Consider the following 18,734-nt stretch of genomic DNA (forward strand, 5'->3'; position numbering starts at 1 on the left):
GGGTGAAGACAGCAACCCTTCACCGGGACAAAGTGAACACAGCTGAGACCGCAGCGCAGGCAGCAGGATTCTAGAAGCAGAAGCAACTGCAAGAGCAAGAACTGCGTTAGCAGAACCCAGGGTGCCAGACGTGACACAGAGCCACACTGGGGACCCACCAGGCTTGGGGGCGTTGAGACTCTGGGGCCTCCCCCACAGCTACCTGGCAGGAGTCCCCAAGGGGGGGATTCAGGGAAAATGACCAGCCTGGGAGGGAAGTGCCAGACATCGACAGCAGGGGGACACCTCTAGGCAGGACCTCAGATGGGGGACCCACACCAGCGTTCCCCGGAAGCCTGTAAATTAGATCCAACAAAACCAGTGACAGAGGCCAAAAGCTGGGGCAGACGAAGATTATGCAAGAAGGAAACTTAAAATACAAAAAGAAAGAAAACCCAACTGTTATTAGTATCCTCAAAGATAAAAGAAGTTATTGGATCTCTTTTTTTAAAAAAAGATGCTATTAAACAGAACAGAGAACAGAAAGAGCTCCGGGGTATTTAAAATATATCGACCACAGCAAAAATATCGACAGAAGAGTTGGAACATGAAGTGGTAGAAAACTCCTAGACAGCGGAGCAAAAGACCAATGTAGAAAACAGAAAGGGTAGTGAAATTGAAGAACAATCCAAATGGCTAAAAACACTTCTTCTAGGACTTCCAGAAAGACAGGAAGGAAGAAAGTCATCCAAAAATAATTGTTCAAGGGACTTCCCTGGCGGTCCAGTGGTAAAGAATCCGCCTTCCAATGCAGGGGACGCGGGTTCGATCCCTGGTCTGGGAACCAAGACCCCACGTGCTGTGGGGCAACTAAGCCCGCACGCCTCAACTAGAGAGCCCGCGTGCCGCAAACTACAGAGTCCATGCCCTCTGGAGCCCGTGCTCCATAACCAGAGAAGAGGAAACCCGCGTGCTACAACTAGAGAGAGAAAAAATCTGCACACCACAACTAGAGAGCAGCCGCGCGCCACAACGGAGAATCCGCGCCGCGATGAAAGATCCCGCGTGCCGCAACTAAGACCCGACGCGGCCAAAAAAAATAAGATAAATAAGTAAAATGTGTAAAAAACAAAAATAATTGTTCAAGACTCTTCCTCAGAACGTGAAGGACGTGAACATCCAGATGGAAAGGTTCTCAAAGGGCCCAGCTTGACAGACACACTAGGGCACAGAAGGGTCCTAAAAATGAATGGGGTGAAAACCACAGTACTGAGCACCTCCACACAGGACAGAAGCTTCGGGCAGCAAAGGAGCAACGACCCAATTCCGAGGGAGACTCGACAGGATCAAAAGCAGGAACCCCTGAGTGATGACCAAATGCTCGAGAGGCTTCCAGAGGAGGGACGACAGGGGCCTAAGGGAGACGCTGAGGAGGGATGACAGAACTTGAGAGAGACTCCATGAGGGGAGCTGCCCCGATCCTGAGGGAGAATTTCGAAGGAGTGATGACCGGATCCTGTGGGAGAAACTCTGAGGGCTGATGACCGGATCCTGAGAAAGACTCCTGAGGAGGGATGGCGCAAATCTGAGGGGACTTTGTGAGGAGGGACGAAGCGATCTTGAAGGAGACTTTCTGAGGGAGAATGACCCGATCCTGAGGGAGACTTCCTGAAGAAGGATGGCCCAAACCAGTCAGAGGCTTCCTAAGGAGGGACAGCCCTATCCTTGGAAAGACTTTCTGAGAGGGATTACCCAACCCCCAGGGAGACTTCCTGAAGAGAATGACCTGACACTGAGGGAGACTTCCGGAAAAGTCATGACCCGATCCTGTGGGGGAGATTCTGAGGGGTGATGACCGGATCCTGAGAGACAGTTTCTGAGGAAGGATAACCTGATCCTGAGAGAGACTTCCTGAGGGGAGATGACCTGATCCTAAAGATGCCTTCCTGAGGGGAGATGATCTACCCTGAGGGAGACTTTCTGAGGAGGGATGACCCCATCCTGAGAGACGTTTCCTGAGGAAGGATTAGCCAATCCTGACGGGGACTTTCTGAAAAGAATAACCTGACTGAAGGTGCCTTTCAGAGGAGAAAGACTGACAGACTACCTGAGCTGAGGAGGCTTCCATGGCTGGGAGAAAGTCTGGGATAAACTAGTGAGAAGTGATTAAAAAGAAAGGGAGGGGGCGTGCCTGGCGGCGCAGTGGTTAAGAATCCGCCTGCCAGTGCAGCGGACACGGGTTCGAGCCCCGGTCCGGGAAGATCCCACGTGCCGCGGAGCAGCTAAGCCCGTGCGCCGCAACTACCGAGCCGAGCCTGAGCGCTAGAGCCCGCGTGCCGCAACTACTGAGCCCGTGCGCCTAGAGACCCTGCTCCGCAACAAGAGAAGCCACCGCAGCGAGAAGCCCGCGCGCCGCAACGAAGAGTAGACCCTGCTCGCCGCAACCAGAGAGAGCCCGCGCGCAGCAATGAAGAAACAAAGCAGCCAAAGATAAATAAATACATTTATTTTTTTTAAAAAAAAGTGAGATTGCCAACTGCAGGGAAAAGAAAAGACTGGGCAGGAAAAATGACCATGTGATCCTGCATGGAACAACAGTTTTATCATCACAGCCAGAGGCGAATCTAATCCCAACCACCGGGAAGCCATGCTGGGGCAACAGGAGCACAGCTGTGTGGTGGGGGAGGGGCGTGCAGATGAGCCAAGTCCCCCTTTTCCATCATCATCACGTGAGGCCAACAAATGTCACGGACTGAGTATTTGCTGTCCCACCAAAACTCCTATGTGGAAGCCCTGCCTCCCAATGTGAGGGCACCTGGACGTGGGGTCTTTGGGAGGTAATTAGGTTTAGATGAGGTCATGGGGGTAGAGCCCCCCCCATCAGGAGATCACTGCCCTTGTGAGAAGGAGACGACACCAGAGCTTCCTCTGTCTGCTGCGTGAAGACAGCGAGAAGACGACGGTCTGCAAGCCAGGGGGCAGGTCCTCGCTGGGAACCAACTCCGCCACCACCTTGGTCTCGTACTTCCAGCCTCCTGGCTGTGCCTAATGAATGTCCATGGTATTCTGTTATCAGAGCCTGAGCGGTGGATTAAGTCAACAGACCATGCTCAAAGCTAAAAGCACTCAAGAAGTAGCCACGCAACGATGAGAGTCAGAGGGTGCTGCTGGAAGGTGGCAAACAGCACAGGGGTGGAAGAATGACCCCTAGTTTTTCATACAAGTGCCACAGCACTATGTGATTCTTTACGTGCAGGCATGGTTTTGATGAGTAACCTAATCTAAGCTAAAGACAAGAAATAAGTGACAGGAGGGAAACCCTGGCTCTCTCCAGATTGGAGATTACAAATATAGACTTTATTACTTATGTGCATTTGTGTTCACTGAAATTTCTAAGAGAGGCATTTGTTACTGTTATCATTTAAAAGGTGATTTTATCTTCACATTTTCTTAAAGTTCCTTTTTTTGATCTTTACCATTTTTTTACTTAATTTTTTCCTCTTTTCTATTTCTTTAATATTGGGGTATAGTTGATGTACAACATCGTGTAAAAGGTGATTTTAAAGTGTCTGGGATTGCCGGGGCTGGGTGGGTCCAGGGGCTTACCTACTTACTCTTCTCTCTACCTGGTGTGTGTCTAAAAATGTGTATCCGTGGTACATAGCTGAAAAACAAAGACACCACTTACACTGATGGTAAGATTAACAATCTACTTCTTCATGTACTTATTGCTGTCTCCTGAGCTTTCTCACGGTGATTCTGTGTATTCCTGCACCAGAAGGCACCTCCCTCACTCTCTGCCCTCTTGGGAAGCCTGATTTTCTATAGATTCAGGGGTGACGGGGCAGGTGATGTCGCAGAGAAAGGCTCTGAAGCCTGAGGGCTGAAACCCAAGTGCCAGGCGTGGCCCAGGGCCTCCGGAGGTGAGGATGCTGGGGGCAGAGAGTAGAGACGGTGGCCACACCGTCTGGAGGAGCTGGAGCTCAGCACCGAGGGCCCCAGCTGCCGAGGGGTGGTGAGATCCCCGTCTCTGAAGGCCTAGGCCCAGGCGGGCATGACGGAGAGGCGGCCAGACCCCACTCGTGCTCACGGCGGAGCAGGCAGCAGGCGGCCGGAGCTGGGGAGAGATGGCCGTGGGCACACGGTCTGCTTGGTGCCACAAGGCGGCAGCGTGTCGATCATGATTTCAGCAGCGCACATCCCGGGGGGCACCCGGGGATGGTATCTGGGCCGTGGCTGGAAGGCTGACCGGGAATGTGCGGCGGAGGTGAGAGGAAGGGCAGCCCAGGTGGAGGGGATGGCCCAGGTAAGAGGCCTGGTGGAGCAGGGCACGTCCAAACACGGAGACACAGTTCCAGGAACCTGGAGGAGAGGGCGTGGCACGTCGGAGACGGGGAAACGGTGGGGCAGCTGGGGGACAGGGAGTCCTGTGCCCAGCAGAGAACGTCAGCCTGGGCTGACGGCAGAGGCCGATGGGGCCAAGGTCACAACACACGCGGGCGCGTCCGTTACCCGCTGCTGCGTCACAGACAAGCCCACGTGCCGCGGTGGAGGCGACAGTTCCTCAGTTCTCGTGGTTCTGGGCTGTCACCTACTGCGGGTCTCGCATGGGCTCAGCTCGGGGCTCCCTTCTGCACGCGGTCGTCCTGGTGGTCTCGGGGCTCCGAGCGGGCACCCGACAGCACAGGCCTCACACCAAGCCTCCGTCGTGCAGGCTGACGTCTCAGTGGTCAGAGCATCACGAAGCCAAGCCCGGTGTCCCCGTGGGGGCGGGAACACGGGTGCAGACCTGGGGGGTGTCCTTCCTTGGCTGCTGTTTCTGTGACAACCGACCACAGGCTTTAACAGGGGACTGGACTCAGCTGGGAGGGAACTGATGACCAGCGTGGGAGCTCCGCTGCCCGTGGGCCTGCCTGGCCGTGAGGACACGCGGGCGAGGACGCAGGGCCCGCCTCGGGGGACATGTCTGGGGCTGCGGGCGCCACACGTGGGGTCCGGACTGGCCGGGTGAGGGAGTGTGGATGACAGGGAACTGGGAGGGCAAGGGACTGGGGGTCCTAGAGAGCACAGAGAGCTGGGCTGGGGCCACCGGGGGACCTGGGTGAGAAGCTCTGAAGGGGGAGTGGCCCCTCATGACAACCCTGGAATAGCGGCCACAGAGAGGCCTGGAAGTCCTGAGGTTTGCTGCTGAGGGGGGCTCAGGTCACCCCACAAAGACCCTTCACAACCTCTCTGTGGCTGTTTTTTATAATTAACAAAGGTTGCTGCCCTTTAAGTGGGAAGAGGTTCACAGACGGGCTGAAGTCCAGGCAGCCCCGAGGGAAGGGTGGGCCTTGCGCCTCCCACCCTCGGGCCGCCATTCCAGCCAACCTCAGATAGTTCTGGAAGCATCCCCTGCCCCCCGCCGCCGCTGTGCGCACACAGGGAACATTCCCGTCCCGCTGGTCCCCCATCCTCCCTGATATCTTGGAGACTGTCCCGTTTCAGCCACAAAGATGCCCCCCTCGTTGTTTCCTAGGCTCCAGAGAATTCCACGGAACAGACAAACACGTGGTACTCAGTCTCTGGCTTCTGTAGCTACAAACAAGGCCACAGTGCATGCCCCCCACACGTGGGGTGGACTCCACGTGAGATCATTCCTGGGAACCACCCGAGGCGCGAGAGGGACAAGCCCGGGGCCAGCTGGAGAGCTGGGTGAGCGTCACCAGGAGGCTGAACCCTCCTTGCCATCGCAGCTCTCAGGGCCGACGCTGCTAGTTGGTCAGGGCTTCTTCTCCCCAGCACACGGGCAGCCACCACCGCCGGGGACGCACGAGCTGCGCCGCAGACTCTGCTGACGGACGCCGACAGGACCCCTTCGAACATTTACTTGACTGGAGAATCCGTGAATCAGGTGTGTGGGTTTCGAAAAACCCCAAACGTTACTCCCGTGGTGTCCCTGGGAGGGGCTGGCCCCCGCCTCGTGGTCCTACCTGTGCCTGACCCACGTGTTCAACTTCCAAAGACACGTTAACATGGACACAACTGCGAACACGTGTCCACCTTCCTCAAGCGACTCGGGGCCACCTCCTGTCTCAGTCACCACCGCCTGCCCCCCTGGGCGCGGCTCCCTCTCCGCCTCTTCACACGACCCGGTGGTTTGGAAGCTCCGCCCCTTCAGAATCCACGCACCGCTTCCGGTCAAGGGTCCAATCAAAAGGCTGAGACCACCACTTGCAAGGCCGCTCGCCTTCCGTGCCAGGTGGTCACGCCTAACCGTGAGGACCCGACGACGGCATCGACCTCGATGTCATCCTCCTTCGAACAAGGAACCTGAGGCCCAGCAGCGGCTGGGCTGTGCACTGTCATAGCTGAATGAGAGTCTGAACCCAGGAAACCGCGCCCCCCAGCTCCACGGGGCTCCGCCCTCGCCCCATCCCAGGGCCCGCTGCCCATCCTCCACCCCTGCGACAAGAAGCACCCTAAGCAGCCCCAGCGCAATCGCCCGTCTGCTCAGGACCGGGACCGCGTTTCAGGAGCCTTCGCGGCACAAACATCTAGCACCTTCTCCCCGGAGCCTTCTGACTCCGGTCGCGTTCACGCGGCAGGGTGCGCAGTCGTGGTGCCTGCCGCGGATCACGAGGTCCAGGCTGGCCCGGCTCCGCCCAGGTCCTGCGACGTGGGGACAGCAGCACCAGGCCCCCCTCACTCTGGGGGTGGGACGGCAGCACCTCCTCGGAACCCCGGGGATCGCAGGTGACTCCCAGCACAGAGGCTGCTACCCAGGCCCTGACCCCTGGCCCAGGGGACAGGCTAGGGGCAGAGGGCCGGGCAGTGGGGACACCTCGAGTGAGTGTCACAGGGCCCCTGACTGCGGGCCCTCCCTCCGCCTCCAGACTCTGGCAGACAGACACAGACACAGCCCTGGAAGAGGCAGGCGACTGCTTTAGGACGGGATGGGTGGACTTTACCCAGGTGCTTCCACTGTCCACCAGAGGGCACCCAGGGCAGCACCGGTGCTGGAGCAGCCCCTGAAGGAGCGTGCTGTGCCAGGCTTCACTAGGCAGAGGGGACAGACGCCTGGCGGTGGCTGGGCCCTCCCGGGGAACACGCCGCCCCACCCGCAGGGGCTGCACTGCACTCAGAGCCTCCACAGGGCAGGCTCAAGTGTGCTCAGGGGCAGCGCCCTGGCCCGGGGCCCCTCCCCGCCCCTCCCTAGGGCTGGCCCCACGGACCAGAGTGAAGGGACAGCATCGCCGCTATCCCTGGAGACCCTTCCCGGGTTCTGCTCACTGGGGAGAAAGCGCTTTCAGGAATGATTAACTAGCCAAGTTCGTGGGAGTCTCAGAGTCCCCAGGCCATCCTCAACTGTGAAGGCAGCTCGAATATTTTAAACGGTCAATTTACCTCCCTTACGAATTAGCCCACACATTTTAAAAAAAAAAATATTTATTTATCTACTTGGTCGCTCCGGGTCTTAGTTGCGGCAGGCAGGTTCCTTAGTCTCAGCATGTGGGCTCCTTAGTTGCAGCATGCATGCAGGGTCTAGTTCCCTGACCAGGGCTCGAAGCCGGGCGGGCCCCCAGCACTGGGAGTGAGGAGTCTTAACCACTGTGCCACCAGGGAAGCCCCTGTTCCACGTTCTTTAAGAGAAGTTTCAGGTCTGAGAGAGCACAGGGCATCCCCCTGCAACCCAGATGGCCATCCCTTACCCCTGTGCACCTACCTCTGCCCCTGGGCACAGAGGACACAGGGGCCAGACCGCTGCCCTGTTGGTCTCACTCTCCCATGCCAGACCCATACCAGCTGCCCACCTGTCCCGCAGCTCCCGTGGAGCCTGTCTCCCCCTGCACGAGGTGCTGGGGGTACAGAGGGACAAGCCACCATTCCCGCTCTCTGGACAAGGAAACCAATACAAACAGTAATGATAAAACGTACATTTATTAAGCAACTACTAGGTGCTACGCGGCAACGAGGCCCCCACACGGCAGCCGAGGCCCGCTCCCGGGGGCCCCTCCACCGTGCCCCAGCCCAGCTGCACGGCCCGCAGAGATGGTGGCAGCCCCACCCCCACCAGTGGCGTCCGGAGCACGGCCTCTGGTCCCAAACCAGGGAGAGCAGCGCAGGGCAGGTTCTGGCCTGCAGGTCAGCTGGCCAGCTCCAAGGCCACTGGAGTTTGCTGAGGCACGGCTCACCTCCACCTCAGGACCTCTGGCAAAGTCACGCCCCCCGTGGTTCTCACCTGCGTCGCACCTGCACTCATGCTATGCTTGGTCACCACAAGCAAAACCACCTGAGCACGCAGCCCAGTCGCCCCAGGTTAGGCTGGCTCTCCCAGCCCCGCCAGTTCTGGCGCCTGTACCTGCTCCCTGCAGACCAAAGGCAGGACCATTCAAGACTTCCTCAATCTTTGAGACCCTTCCTACCCCTGCTCCTTGGTTCTCCTTGTCTGGTACACCCCTCCCCCAGGCATCCTCTTTTACGAGTTGAACTGTGTCCCTCAAAATGATATGTTCAAGTCCTAACTCCCAGTGTCTGTGATCAGAGCCTTATTTGGAAATAGGGTCTTTGCAAATGTAATCAACTTACATTTGAGGTCACACGGATTCGGGTAGGCCCTAAATCTTGTGACTGGTGTCCTTATGAGAAAAGGGAAATTGGACACAAGAGACACACACAGGAAGAGGGCCCACACGAAGATGGAGGCAGAGGTGGCGGGGACACATCTGCGGGACAAGGAGCTCCAAGGGCTGCCAGAAAACCCAGAAGCTCAGAGGAAAACCTGGAACAGATCCTCCCTCGGAACCCCAGAAAGGAACCAACCCTGCCAACACCATGACTTCGGACTTCTGGCCCCTGGAACTGTAAGAAAATTAATTTCTGCTGTTTTAAACTACCCTGTTTGTGGTAATCTGTTACAGCAGCCACAGGAAGCCAATACAACTGCCTATCTCAAACACTTGCACTAATGGAACCAGTGTCACAGATGCTCCAGTATGTACCAGACACTGACTATGCCGGAACTGTGCCAACCTGGGGACACAACAAGAACAGGTCAGCTACATGAAAACCTGGGAGCCCAAGTGATGTGTCAAAGTACTGTACTCACCACATGACTGCCAAGGGGGCATGAGGAGGGGACATTTCAGTGGGGCCCTGAAGGCTGAGTAGGAGTTTGCCGGGCAGGCTCCTATCCAAACATACTCTAAGGACAAGAGTATACTTCTTGCTCTCTTACTACCTTGCACGCTTCCAAGGAACCCCTGGCTTTTCTCAATGCTCTGAGCATGAGCATGTGCTGTGGACAGAGTGTAGAACACGGACCTCTCATGCCCTCTCAGGACACCAGTAGAAGAGCCCTGGGTATGTATATTTACGGACAAAACACCAAGGTGAGTACACAGACTGCGAGCCCTATCAGGTCAAATCAGATGACAGCCTAAGATGAAGACCCATCTCCAAAGGTCAGCCGGCAGATTTTCTGCCCCGGGATGCAGTCTTTCTGATCTGAGGTTTGGCAGCAGTGCTCCAACACACACTTTTGCCTGGAGACTTCGGCGAGCTTTAATAGGGGGTGGGTGCAAAGTGCAAATAACTGGATGAATATTGACGCCAAGGCACCTTCAGGAACAGTGACTACACTCATCACACTTAAGCTCCAAAAAGCCAGGGTCCGCAGAGGCCCTTGGGCTGCCAATGTGTGCATCTGAGCCACAGCGCTTGACTCTGCCCAGCCAAGGGTCCCACACGGAAGTCACTGTCAGGGCAGACCCCTGAGCCGCTGTCTGGGTTTGACTCCTGGTCCACCACTTATCAGTGGGCGCTCAGCCTCCCTACACCTGTCCCCTGATTGATAAAATGGGGATGACAAAAACAACCACGAGAAAGTAAATGAACTAAGACCTGCAAAGCACTCAGAACAAGACCTGGTATACAGTAAACACCCCATAAGTGTTGACTAAACAAATAAAAACACCCCACTTTTAAACCTGTATTTCTCCTGCTCCTCAAGTCATCTCTTTCCTATTTAGCGTTTACTGAAGCTTCTCATTTGTCAAAACCAGTCACAGCAAAAGTAGTCCCAAAATAGCCAAGAGGCTGAGGACAAGTCCCCCAGGTCCTGTCACGTCATCAAGGAAGAAGGGTTATAACCATCAAGGTGAGTCCCTTGGGGAAAAAGGAGGCTCATGGAAACCAAGGGATACTGCCAAGGACCCCAGATTAGAAGACAACGTAGCTACCAAAGACACTGAGAAAATTCAAACGGGAACGACTAACACCCCCTTTCTTCTGAGCTTATCTTCTAAACACAAATTTAAATCTCAATTTCAAAACTTAAGGCTTTGTTAAAGGTGCCCCCAAACACAGAAGAAGGTATTCTCTAGAAAACCACGAAGCCAAACTTACAGAACGCGGGGCAAGGCTGTAAAGCGAATCTGTTAAGTTTCTGTTAGGTGAGAAGGCTGGCCAGGTGTCACGCTGAAAAACAATTTGACACGCGAATAAGGGCGGCGAAGCTTGGCCAGCAGGTCAGCCCCAAGGTGTCGCGCGCTCCTTAAAGGGCTGCGGGGCTGCTGGAACGTCGTCCCACACTCTGGATGCGCCCCTTTGTGCCTCGGAGTGCCAACACCTAAGGCGGCGGGCGTGGCCGGGTCCCCGTCGCCCCATGCGCCCCGTGGCGCCTCCACCAGTCAAGCTGCGCGCAGGGACCGGGGCCGCCCACCTCGCAGAGCCACGGCTTTCGCCAGCCAGGCGGGTCCCCTTAGCGCGCCGAGCGGCCCGAGGACACCACCCCGCGGGCACCCGGTCCCGCCGCCTTGCGCCCCTGCCCGCAGTCCCTGGTCCCGAAAGCGGCGGGTCCTCACTGTGCCCGGCGCGGCCCGGGGTCGTTCACGGCTTGTCTCCGCCGACACCACCCCGCGGGCCGCCCCGCGCCCCCGCCCAGGCCGGCGCACGCCGGCCGCGAAGCGCGCGCCGGGCCACGGCGGGGTCGCGGCGGTCGGCTGCGTCCCGGCTTTGTTCGATCCCCGCGCCCGCCGGCTGCCCTCGACCCGGCCCGGCACCCGCCCGCACCCCGCGGCCCCGTAGCCCCGGCCCGCGGCCCCCAGCCCACCTTCTGGATGGTTTGCTGAGTGACCTCCCCTTTGCCTCTCGGCCGGGCGGACGCGAAGGCCACCGACATGGTCGTGGGTGCGGGATCAGCCCGAGATCATCGGGATTTATTCTCCGGCTGCTCTCGGCGGCCAGAGGCGCTCATTCTCCGCAGTCGCTGGGGGGCGGGGGGCGTGGGGGGCGCCGCGCCGTGGGCTCGCCCGCCTCTGCGCTGCCGCGTCGCCCTCGGTCCCGCCGCGCCGCCGCCCCGCCCACCGCCTCAGCCCGAGGACGAGCCCCACACGGCGCCCCCGGGCGGCCGCTCTGCGCCCCGCTCCCGGCCCGCCGCCACCCCGACGCCCCCCGTACCCGGCCGCCAGTGGTTCCGCCCGGCCCCGCCCCGGCGCGCGCGCATGTCCGCCCGACGCCGCCTGACGCCTCCGGACACCGCCTTACGCCGGCAGCGCAGTCGTCGGCGCTGGGGGCGGGCGCAGCGGTGTCGTGAATCGCGGCCTGCGCGGCCGTGAGTGTGCACTTTTCCTGGTCCTGATCGCGTCTTCCCGCCGGCATGAGCTACGACCGTGCCATCACCGTCTTCTCGCCCGACGGCCACCTCTTCCAAGTGGAGTACGCGCAGGAGGCCGTGAAGAAGGGCTCAACCGCGGTGAGCGGGAAGGCCGGGCGCGGGGGGGGCAGGCGGAGGCCCGGGCGGCTGGGTGGGCCCGGGTGCGTCTTGCCGACCAGCTTCCCTGGGGCCCACGCTGACGGGCGCGCGGTGGTGCGGGGCTGGGGCGGCACGATGGTGTGGGGCGCACTCGGAAGCCGCGACGTGGGCGTCGCTGCGGGAAAGGGGTGCTGCGAGCCGTTGGCGGGAGACGTGAGGACAGGCGGGGCGGCTCTCCGGGCGCCGGTTTCCGCGTCCGGGCGAGCGGGGCGGCTCGTGGTTCGGCAGGCGCTCTGCAGGCCGCTGGCTTCGATGCCCCGGGGCGTCCGTGTCCGGAGCCGTGCGCGCGCCTGGCGCTGACGCCATGTTGGCGGGGGCCCTCGCGTGGACCTGGAGGGCCGGGGGCCGGGCGGGGCCGGGGCGCTGGACTCCGAGAGGCAGGGCCCGCCCCTTGCCCGCTCCGGAAAGCTCCTTAAGGGAGTAAGTGACTCCGCGAACTGTGTCTGGACAGCTCCCAGGTAACCAACTACCCCCCAGTCCCCGCGGAAAGCAGTTTCCCTCAGAGTCCGGGTCGGCCTCGAGAACAAAGGTTGGCCGGTGTTGGCATCAACCCTGCAGTTCCCGGGCCGCCGGCGCGGCTGGCAGGCTCCGTCTTGGGTCCAACTGCTGAGTCCTCCACCCCTTTGGTCACTGCGCCAGACCCATGTCCCGTCGCACCCGAGCGCGTCTCTCATTTAGACCAGTGCTTCAGATATAATAAATACATGCTGTTCCCAACACACATGTCAGTTTGTTGATTGGTCAAAATGGATGATGGTTTATCTTTTATCTGGTGTTTCAGTGGTTTGAGTGGGCAGAGAGAAAACACACGATTTTGTAAATTTTGAAGTGATTTTCGTTTCTTGAATCTTTTTTGAAATTAAGGCCCCAAATCCATCTTGTGACCTGCTTCAGCTTAAAGACTATTGGGGTCAGCTGACACCCCCATCCCCGTACTATCGTGGGTCAGCCAGGGTGGCTACCTTTGCTTAACCTGTCTCTGGGCTTGGCCTTCTTTCCCTTGGGAACTTTGAAGACCATGGAAGACAATTCACGAGAAAGCTCCTTGAAATCTGAAGCACTGCCAACCAGTGCTTCTCTGCACCCCACGTGGAGACTGACAGAGGTAGAGGCTGGAGTGATGCTGAACATCCCGCAGTGCGCAGGGACAGCCCCTCACGTTGACGAATTAGCTGGTCCCGGTGCCTGAGGGCAGAGGCTGAGAGACCCTGCTCTAAACTAAGAGAAGAGGTTGCTTTTCCAAGGGATTGTCTCATTTGTGTCTGCTGCTGCTTCGATTGAGGGGTTTAACTGGCAGTCAGTGACATTTTCCCCCCCATGTTTTTAATACATTTTTCTCCGCGCTACAGTGTCAGCCGTAGACAGAGAGCCATGGGCCTCCCAGTGATACTTGATACGTTGTCCACCTGATGCCATATTAGGCACTTCCCCGCCGCTGTGCACATTGGTTTCAGAAGTGCAGGAGGGGGGAGTTCCCTGGTGGTCCAGTGGATGGGACTCGGCGCTTTCACTGCGTGGCCTGGATTCAGTCCCTCATTGGGGAACTCAGATTCCACGAGCCTCGTGGCCAAAAAAAAAGTGCACGAGAGAGAGGGGAATGTTCTGGTATAGTTTTACAACCACATCAACACTGCTTTCAGGACACCTGACTTCATTGTTCAGGACTCACACTGAAGCCTTCCAGAAGACTCTTTGATTCACTGGGTCGAAATGACACGCGTACACATACACACTGATAATACAGTAGTTATTCCTTAGTTGTGCTGTAACTGAAACTACGCGTCAGTATTTTAAGGCACAAGACTAAGCATCTAGATAGTGACACCTGGACTAGCTCCGCCAAAAGTGGGCCGAGACCCACGGTTTGCAGGGTGTGCGTGCCACCCCTAGGGTGTTCCCAGGACCCCATCAGCACCCGCTGTTAGTGCTCTGTGCCTGGTGGCAGAACCTCGTGTCAGCTCCTTCAGTGCACTGTTGCCATTTATTGAAGGTTGGTGTTCGAGGAAAAGACATTGTTGTTCTTGGTGTGGAGAAGAAGTCAGTGGCCAAACTGCAGGATGAAAGAACAGTGCGGAAGATCTGTGCTCTGGACGACAATGTCTGCATGGCATTCGCGGGTAAGTCTGGGGCCCGTGCTGTATTTCTCAGTCTCCTAGAACAGTGCTCTGGAGGTTAACCTGGTGGAAGGGCTATTGAGGGACGTGAAAATTGGGTAACCTGAAACCATCCAAAAGAAAGGGCTGGCCTTCAAGAAGAGGGCTGGCCACAGTTGCAAGGGGAGGTCCTCCCCAGGAGGCTGAAGCATAGGGGCCAAATGGTTTAACACTCCGGGATGAGGCGCTGTGCTGTCGCCTCCATTTGCTGCTGGCAGGAGAAAGGTCAGCTGTCACAGCTAACTGTGCACCTGTGAAGTGGGGATAGCTGGACGTCACCCTGCTCTCGGGATGTGCCGTATGTTTTTGCATTCCTGGGTTTTCATTCATTTCCTTCCTCAGCAGGGAGGTCAGTTTACCTAAACTAGAGATTGACTTGCTTTGTCAAAAAATTAGCGTGTTGGGCTTCCCTGGTGGCGCCGTGGCTGAGAGTCCGCCTGCCGATGCAGGGCACGCGGGTTGGCACGCGGGTTCGCGCCCCGGTCCGGGAAGATCCCACGTGCCGCGGAGCAGCTGGGCCCGTGAGCCACGCCCGCTGAGCCTGCGCATCCGGAGCCTGTGCTCCGCAACGGGAGAGGCCACAACAGTGAGGGGCCCGCGTACCACACACACACACACAAAAAAAATGAGCGTGTTTACAGCCTGTGTCCATACACACAGCTCCTCGTACACGCAGCTTTCTCAGAGAAGCTTACAAAGGCTGCTGGTTCCGCTGTTGGTCACTCAGAGTGATCTGGGTGCTGGGTACCGGAGGACTGGCCAAGGGTACTTGCTGCCCACTCATTTGATCTGCGCTGGCCTCGGCGACCGGCCGGGTGAGGGGCAGCTCAGGGGGGCTCTTTGTGCCCGTTGCAGGCCTCACCGCTGACGCAAGGATAGTCATCAGCAGGGCGCGGGTGGAGTGCCAGAGCCACCGGCTGACCGTGGAGGACCCGGTCACCGTGGAGTACATCACACGGTACATCGCCAGTCTGAAGCAGGTGGGTGTGTCTGCCTGCCGCGGCTCGGCTAGTTAGGAGCAGTCACTGCGTTGTCGTGGAGGGTCCCGCCACAGCACCTCACGTGGCCACACACACCACCGCGGGGACATGAGGAGACCATACTTGTTCCGCGCACGTGGTCCTAGCCTTGATTTCTCTATGTGTAATTTTACCACCGTTTATCCTTTTAAGTGGCATTTGTTGTGTCCTTACTTAGTGGCGTGGGGCAGTCCAGATTCACATTTCCAGAGGGAAATGATGTAGTTCTTGTCTTGTCGTTTTGAATGACCAGTCACCAAGCAGTTGGGAGGGGGCTGAAAGCCACGCCCCCCCTGGTGAAATCTTAGTCACCTGTGAACCAAAACGTGTAGCCAGATTGCGTGTACTGTTAAAATAATTGCAGGGAGCCTCAGCTGTGCTTCATGATACAGTTCTGGTTTTCCTGAGAATGAAGATGCAGCAAGAGGAGGAGGAATGCTGAAAACCACGGGCTCCTTTCATTTCTCACCTGAACTGCAAATAACCTGAACGTGGGCTTAATTTACTTTCATCCCTTCGTTAAAAGCTGTGTCTAGAACATCATGTGTATTTTACTTGTGGCGGTTAAAAGCTGTGTTTGGAACACCATGTGTGTTTTACTTACGGCAGGTTCTGGGGGGCCCTCGTGCCAAGGCAGCAGTGTCACTGTGTCTCTTTTTCCACTAGCGCTACACACAGAGCAACGGGCGCAGGCCGTTTGGCATCTCTGCCCTTATTGTGGGTTTTGACTTTGATGGTACCCCCCGACTCTATCAGACTGACCCCTCGGGCACGTACCACGCCTGGAAGGTGAGTCCCTGACAAAACAGAGGCGCTGTGTTTCGGGCCATCTTGCCAGAAGCAGCCGCTTTGGAGGCCATCGGGACCTTGAGCTGGCCTAATCCTATAGATAGGTGTGTACACATACACAAGTGTGTTCACGACACACTTGTGACATGGGAGCTGAGAAGTCGTTAGGCGTTGCTTTTTGGGAGGAAAGGACAGCGAGGTGTAAGGATACGTGGCGTAGTCAAGTTGCCCGCGTGTCTTTCAGTAGAATGCCTTTCTTGGTAGGAAGCAGCACCAACTCCAGATAGCTCTTTGCAAAAAGAAGCCATGGGGCAGGGCCTGGAGTACAGGCCCACCTCCCACCAGGCTGCCTCTCACCATAGCACGTGGGAGCAAGGTGGCACTGGCTGGGCCACGGGGGTGGCGGTGGGGGTCGTTTCCTTGGGCTGGCTCTGGATTGTCACACTCTGTGCCGTGTAACACCCATCCCTGTTTCAGGCCAATGCTATAGGCAGGGGTGCCAAGTCAGTGCGTGAATTTCTAGAGAAGAATTATACTGATGAAGCCATTGAGACAGACGACCTGACTATTAAGCTGGTTATCAAGGCCCTCCTGGAAGTAAGTCTGTGTTTGCAGTCTGGGCAGTGTGTCGAAGACGCGCACGCTGTGGTGGTGGTGCTTGGGCTGGGCAGAACGGACAGCGCAGAGGGGAGCAGCTGGCATGTGGGCAACCAGGAGGTGGGGAGGGCGCCACCCGTAGCACCAGGCACTGCTCTGCTGCTGTATCAGCTCCTTACACATCTGGGCAGTCCAGGCACCCAGAGGCCAGGTGGCTTGCCCAAGCCCTCAGCCTTTCCGAGGCTCGAGCTACTGCTAGAGAGTCAGGGACTTTGAAGCGCTGGGAATAATGGGTGGAAGCTGTCCTTAGAGGTGCCTGGGGGTGACGCCAAAGAGGCAGAGGGGGTCCAGACGTCTGGGCTTAGTGTTGGGAAGGGCTGTGAACAGATGGGAGGGCCGTGAGGACACCTGCTGTGCAGGAGGAGGGACAAGCAACCCCACCCAAATCCAGCTGCGTGAAGACAGGAGGGTATCGCAGAGGACTGGCCACATCAGCGTGCAGCTGGGACACACGCTTTGGGTACCGGGACCCCGGTGTCCCACCCCCTCCCCTTGTGTGGCAGTGCTGGGTTCGGGCTCACAGGGCACATAAGGGTGCTGTTTGGTCTTGAGGTGGGTGAGGCATCTAACGCTCTTCTCTCCTCTCCAAGGTGGTTCAGTCAGGCGGCAAAAACATAGAACTTGCTGTCATGAGACGAGATCAACCCCTCAAGGTAATCACCAAGTTGGTTTGCTGTCCTTACCTATGGAGTGTTCCCAGTGGTCAGGGCAGGGGTAGCGCCCATTTAGGACCATTTTGCTGTGGCTTTAGCCCCAAGAAAGGTTCTTTCCGAGGATCCCCACAAATGAGTCGAAAAGCAAGCATTCGCGTGCTGAAAACCTCAGCTGTGCACGTTTGCTTCTGCTTTATAATTATCACCTACACATCAGTTCCAGCTTGTTCCCTGGGTCAGGCACATGTGGCCTTGCTTTCCTGTAGAAGCAGCTGGAAGGGGCATCTGGGGCCTATGTTCGGGGCCCCTTGTGTGGCTAACTGTACACTGTTCCTTTGATAGATTTTAAATCCTGAAGAAATTGAGAAATATGTTGCTGAGATTGAAAAAGAAAAAGAAGAAAATGAAAAGAAGAAACAAAAGAAAGCATCGTGATGAATGAAATTTTGCCTGTAGCGACTTTTAAATTAAAATCATGGCTGATTTTCCAAACAACATGTAGGCATTTCTGTCCCATTTATCCGTACTGTCCCAAGTGTCCTACAATAAACTTCCCTGTTTTTTAACCTTTCTTTTATGGGTTCATGTATCCTCTAGGTGTACTGATAGCTCTTTCGAAAGCTTGCTCGCCTTGGGTCTCTGGAGCAATTCCTTTCAGCTCCTCGCCAGGCTCTAAGACAAGGCAACGGCCGAGTGGGGCTCCTCCCTTGGGGTTTGTGGGAAGGCTTTACGGGGTCCGCACTGCTGTAGGCAGGTGCTGTGGTTGCAGAAACTCAGGGTTTCTCCCATTCAGGAGTTCTAAACAGAATGACCGTTTCTTTTTACGCCTTTGTTCGAGTCCTTCCTTAATGAATGTATGATGTCAGAACGCGAGGACAAACAGTGCTCAGTTTACATCTTGAGCTCATTTTGCAGAGCAGTAGCTGTGGAACTTGTCTTGAATTTCTGGTTCTAGTAGATCAAGTCAACACTCCTCCTGTTTTCTACCTTAAGACTTCTGGTGCTGGCTGTTTCCTACCCTCCCTCACTTTTTAGCCAGAAAGATTACCCCGTTTTTAGCTTCCAGTCCACAGCAGGGTGAGAGTCATGGTCCTAAGCTTTGCCTTTACAGAAAAACCCTAGTCACCCTTCTCCTGCACAACTCTGCTGCTTCTCGTGAGGCCCTGCCACCAGCCCTGGTGATGGCATTGCTTTTTGGCTTCCTTTACCCCAGAAGAACTCACAAAAGGCTTTTTAGAAGAGTCCTTGGGCTGGTTGTCTCTTCCGACCACAGTGCTTGGTAGGACTCCAACGCCAGGGCTCTGCTCTCTGTCTACAGCTTCTCGCGTACTGGGTTCTCATTCAACAGCGTATATACATTAGGCTTCTAAAGAGGACTAAAGCGTATCCCTGGCGGTCCAGTGGTTAGGACTTGGTGCTTTCACTGCTGAGGGCCCAGGTTCAATCCCTGGTAGGGAAGCTAAGATCCCATAAGCCACGCGGCGTGGCCAAAATAAATGGGTAAAGAGGCCCAGGTACATTCTAAACTTAGCCTAAAGTGTCTAATCGTCACAATGATTGTCAGTTTAAAGTTTTAATAGCAAGGTTAGTCATAGGTGGTAAACTGTGACTTAACTATTTAGAATCTCTAGCAGAGAAATACCTGTTTAGCCTGAGTACTGGGTCACCTACCTAGTTTAGAATTAGTGCT

General features: G+C 56.7%; 2 protein-coding genes across 5 annotated transcripts in view; one reads left to right on the forward strand and one right to left on the reverse strand.

The window, feature by feature from the left end:
- The window catches only part of SS18L1 (SS18L1 subunit of BAF chromatin remodeling complex), a 29,906-nt gene extending 18,208 nt beyond the window's left edge, over nt 1–11,698 (reverse strand). For 2 of the 4 annotated variants that reach the window (XM_067012564.1, XM_067012563.1), the window contains exon 1: nt 11,506–11,698. In XM_067012564.1, the coding sequence (XP_066868665.1) occupies nt 11,506–11,619 (114 nt within the window). In that variant the 5' untranslated portion in view covers nt 11,620–11,698. Of the gene's footprint in view, nt 1–11,071; nt 11,309–11,505 lie in introns of those variants that run through there. The other 2 variants (XM_067012565.1, XM_059036555.2) reach the window with 2 other exon arrangements.
- Nucleotides 11,428–17,615, forward strand: PSMA7 (proteasome 20S subunit alpha 7). The gene is made up of 7 exons (XM_059036580.2): nt 11,428–11,713; nt 13,764–13,890; nt 14,782–14,906; nt 15,612–15,734; nt 16,212–16,331; nt 16,982–17,044; nt 17,387–17,615. Exons 1-7 carry the CDS (start codon nt 11,618–11,620, stop codon nt 17,477–17,479), a joined length of 747 nt encoding a protein of 248 aa, XP_058892563.1. The 5' UTR covers nt 11,428–11,617; the 3' UTR covers nt 17,480–17,615.
- The last annotated feature ends 1,119 nt before the right edge of the window (nt 17,616–18,734 follow it).

This window comes from Kogia breviceps, chromosome 14 (assembly GCF_026419965.1).
Source record: "Kogia breviceps isolate mKogBre1 chromosome 14, mKogBre1 haplotype 1, whole genome shotgun sequence".
Taxonomy (NCBI): Eukaryota; Metazoa; Chordata; class Mammalia; order Artiodactyla; family Physeteridae; genus Kogia; species Kogia breviceps.

What these genes read in the sequence shown, in the direction of transcription:
- PSMA7 (XM_059036580.2), top strand. Translation starts at nt 11,618, where the DNA reads ATGAGCTACGACCGTGCCATCACCGTCTTCTCGCCCGACGGCCACCTC. An exon ending in GCACGTACCACGCCTGGAAG is followed by an intron (nt 15,735 to 16,211) that starts GTGAGTCCCTGA and finishes TCCCTGTTTCAG; the next exon opens with GCCAATGCTATAGGCAGGGG. An exon ending in TTATCAAGGCCCTCCTGGAA is followed by an intron (nt 16,332 to 16,981) that starts GTAAGTCTGTGT and finishes CTCCTCTCCAAG; the next exon opens with GTGGTTCAGTCAGGCGGCAA.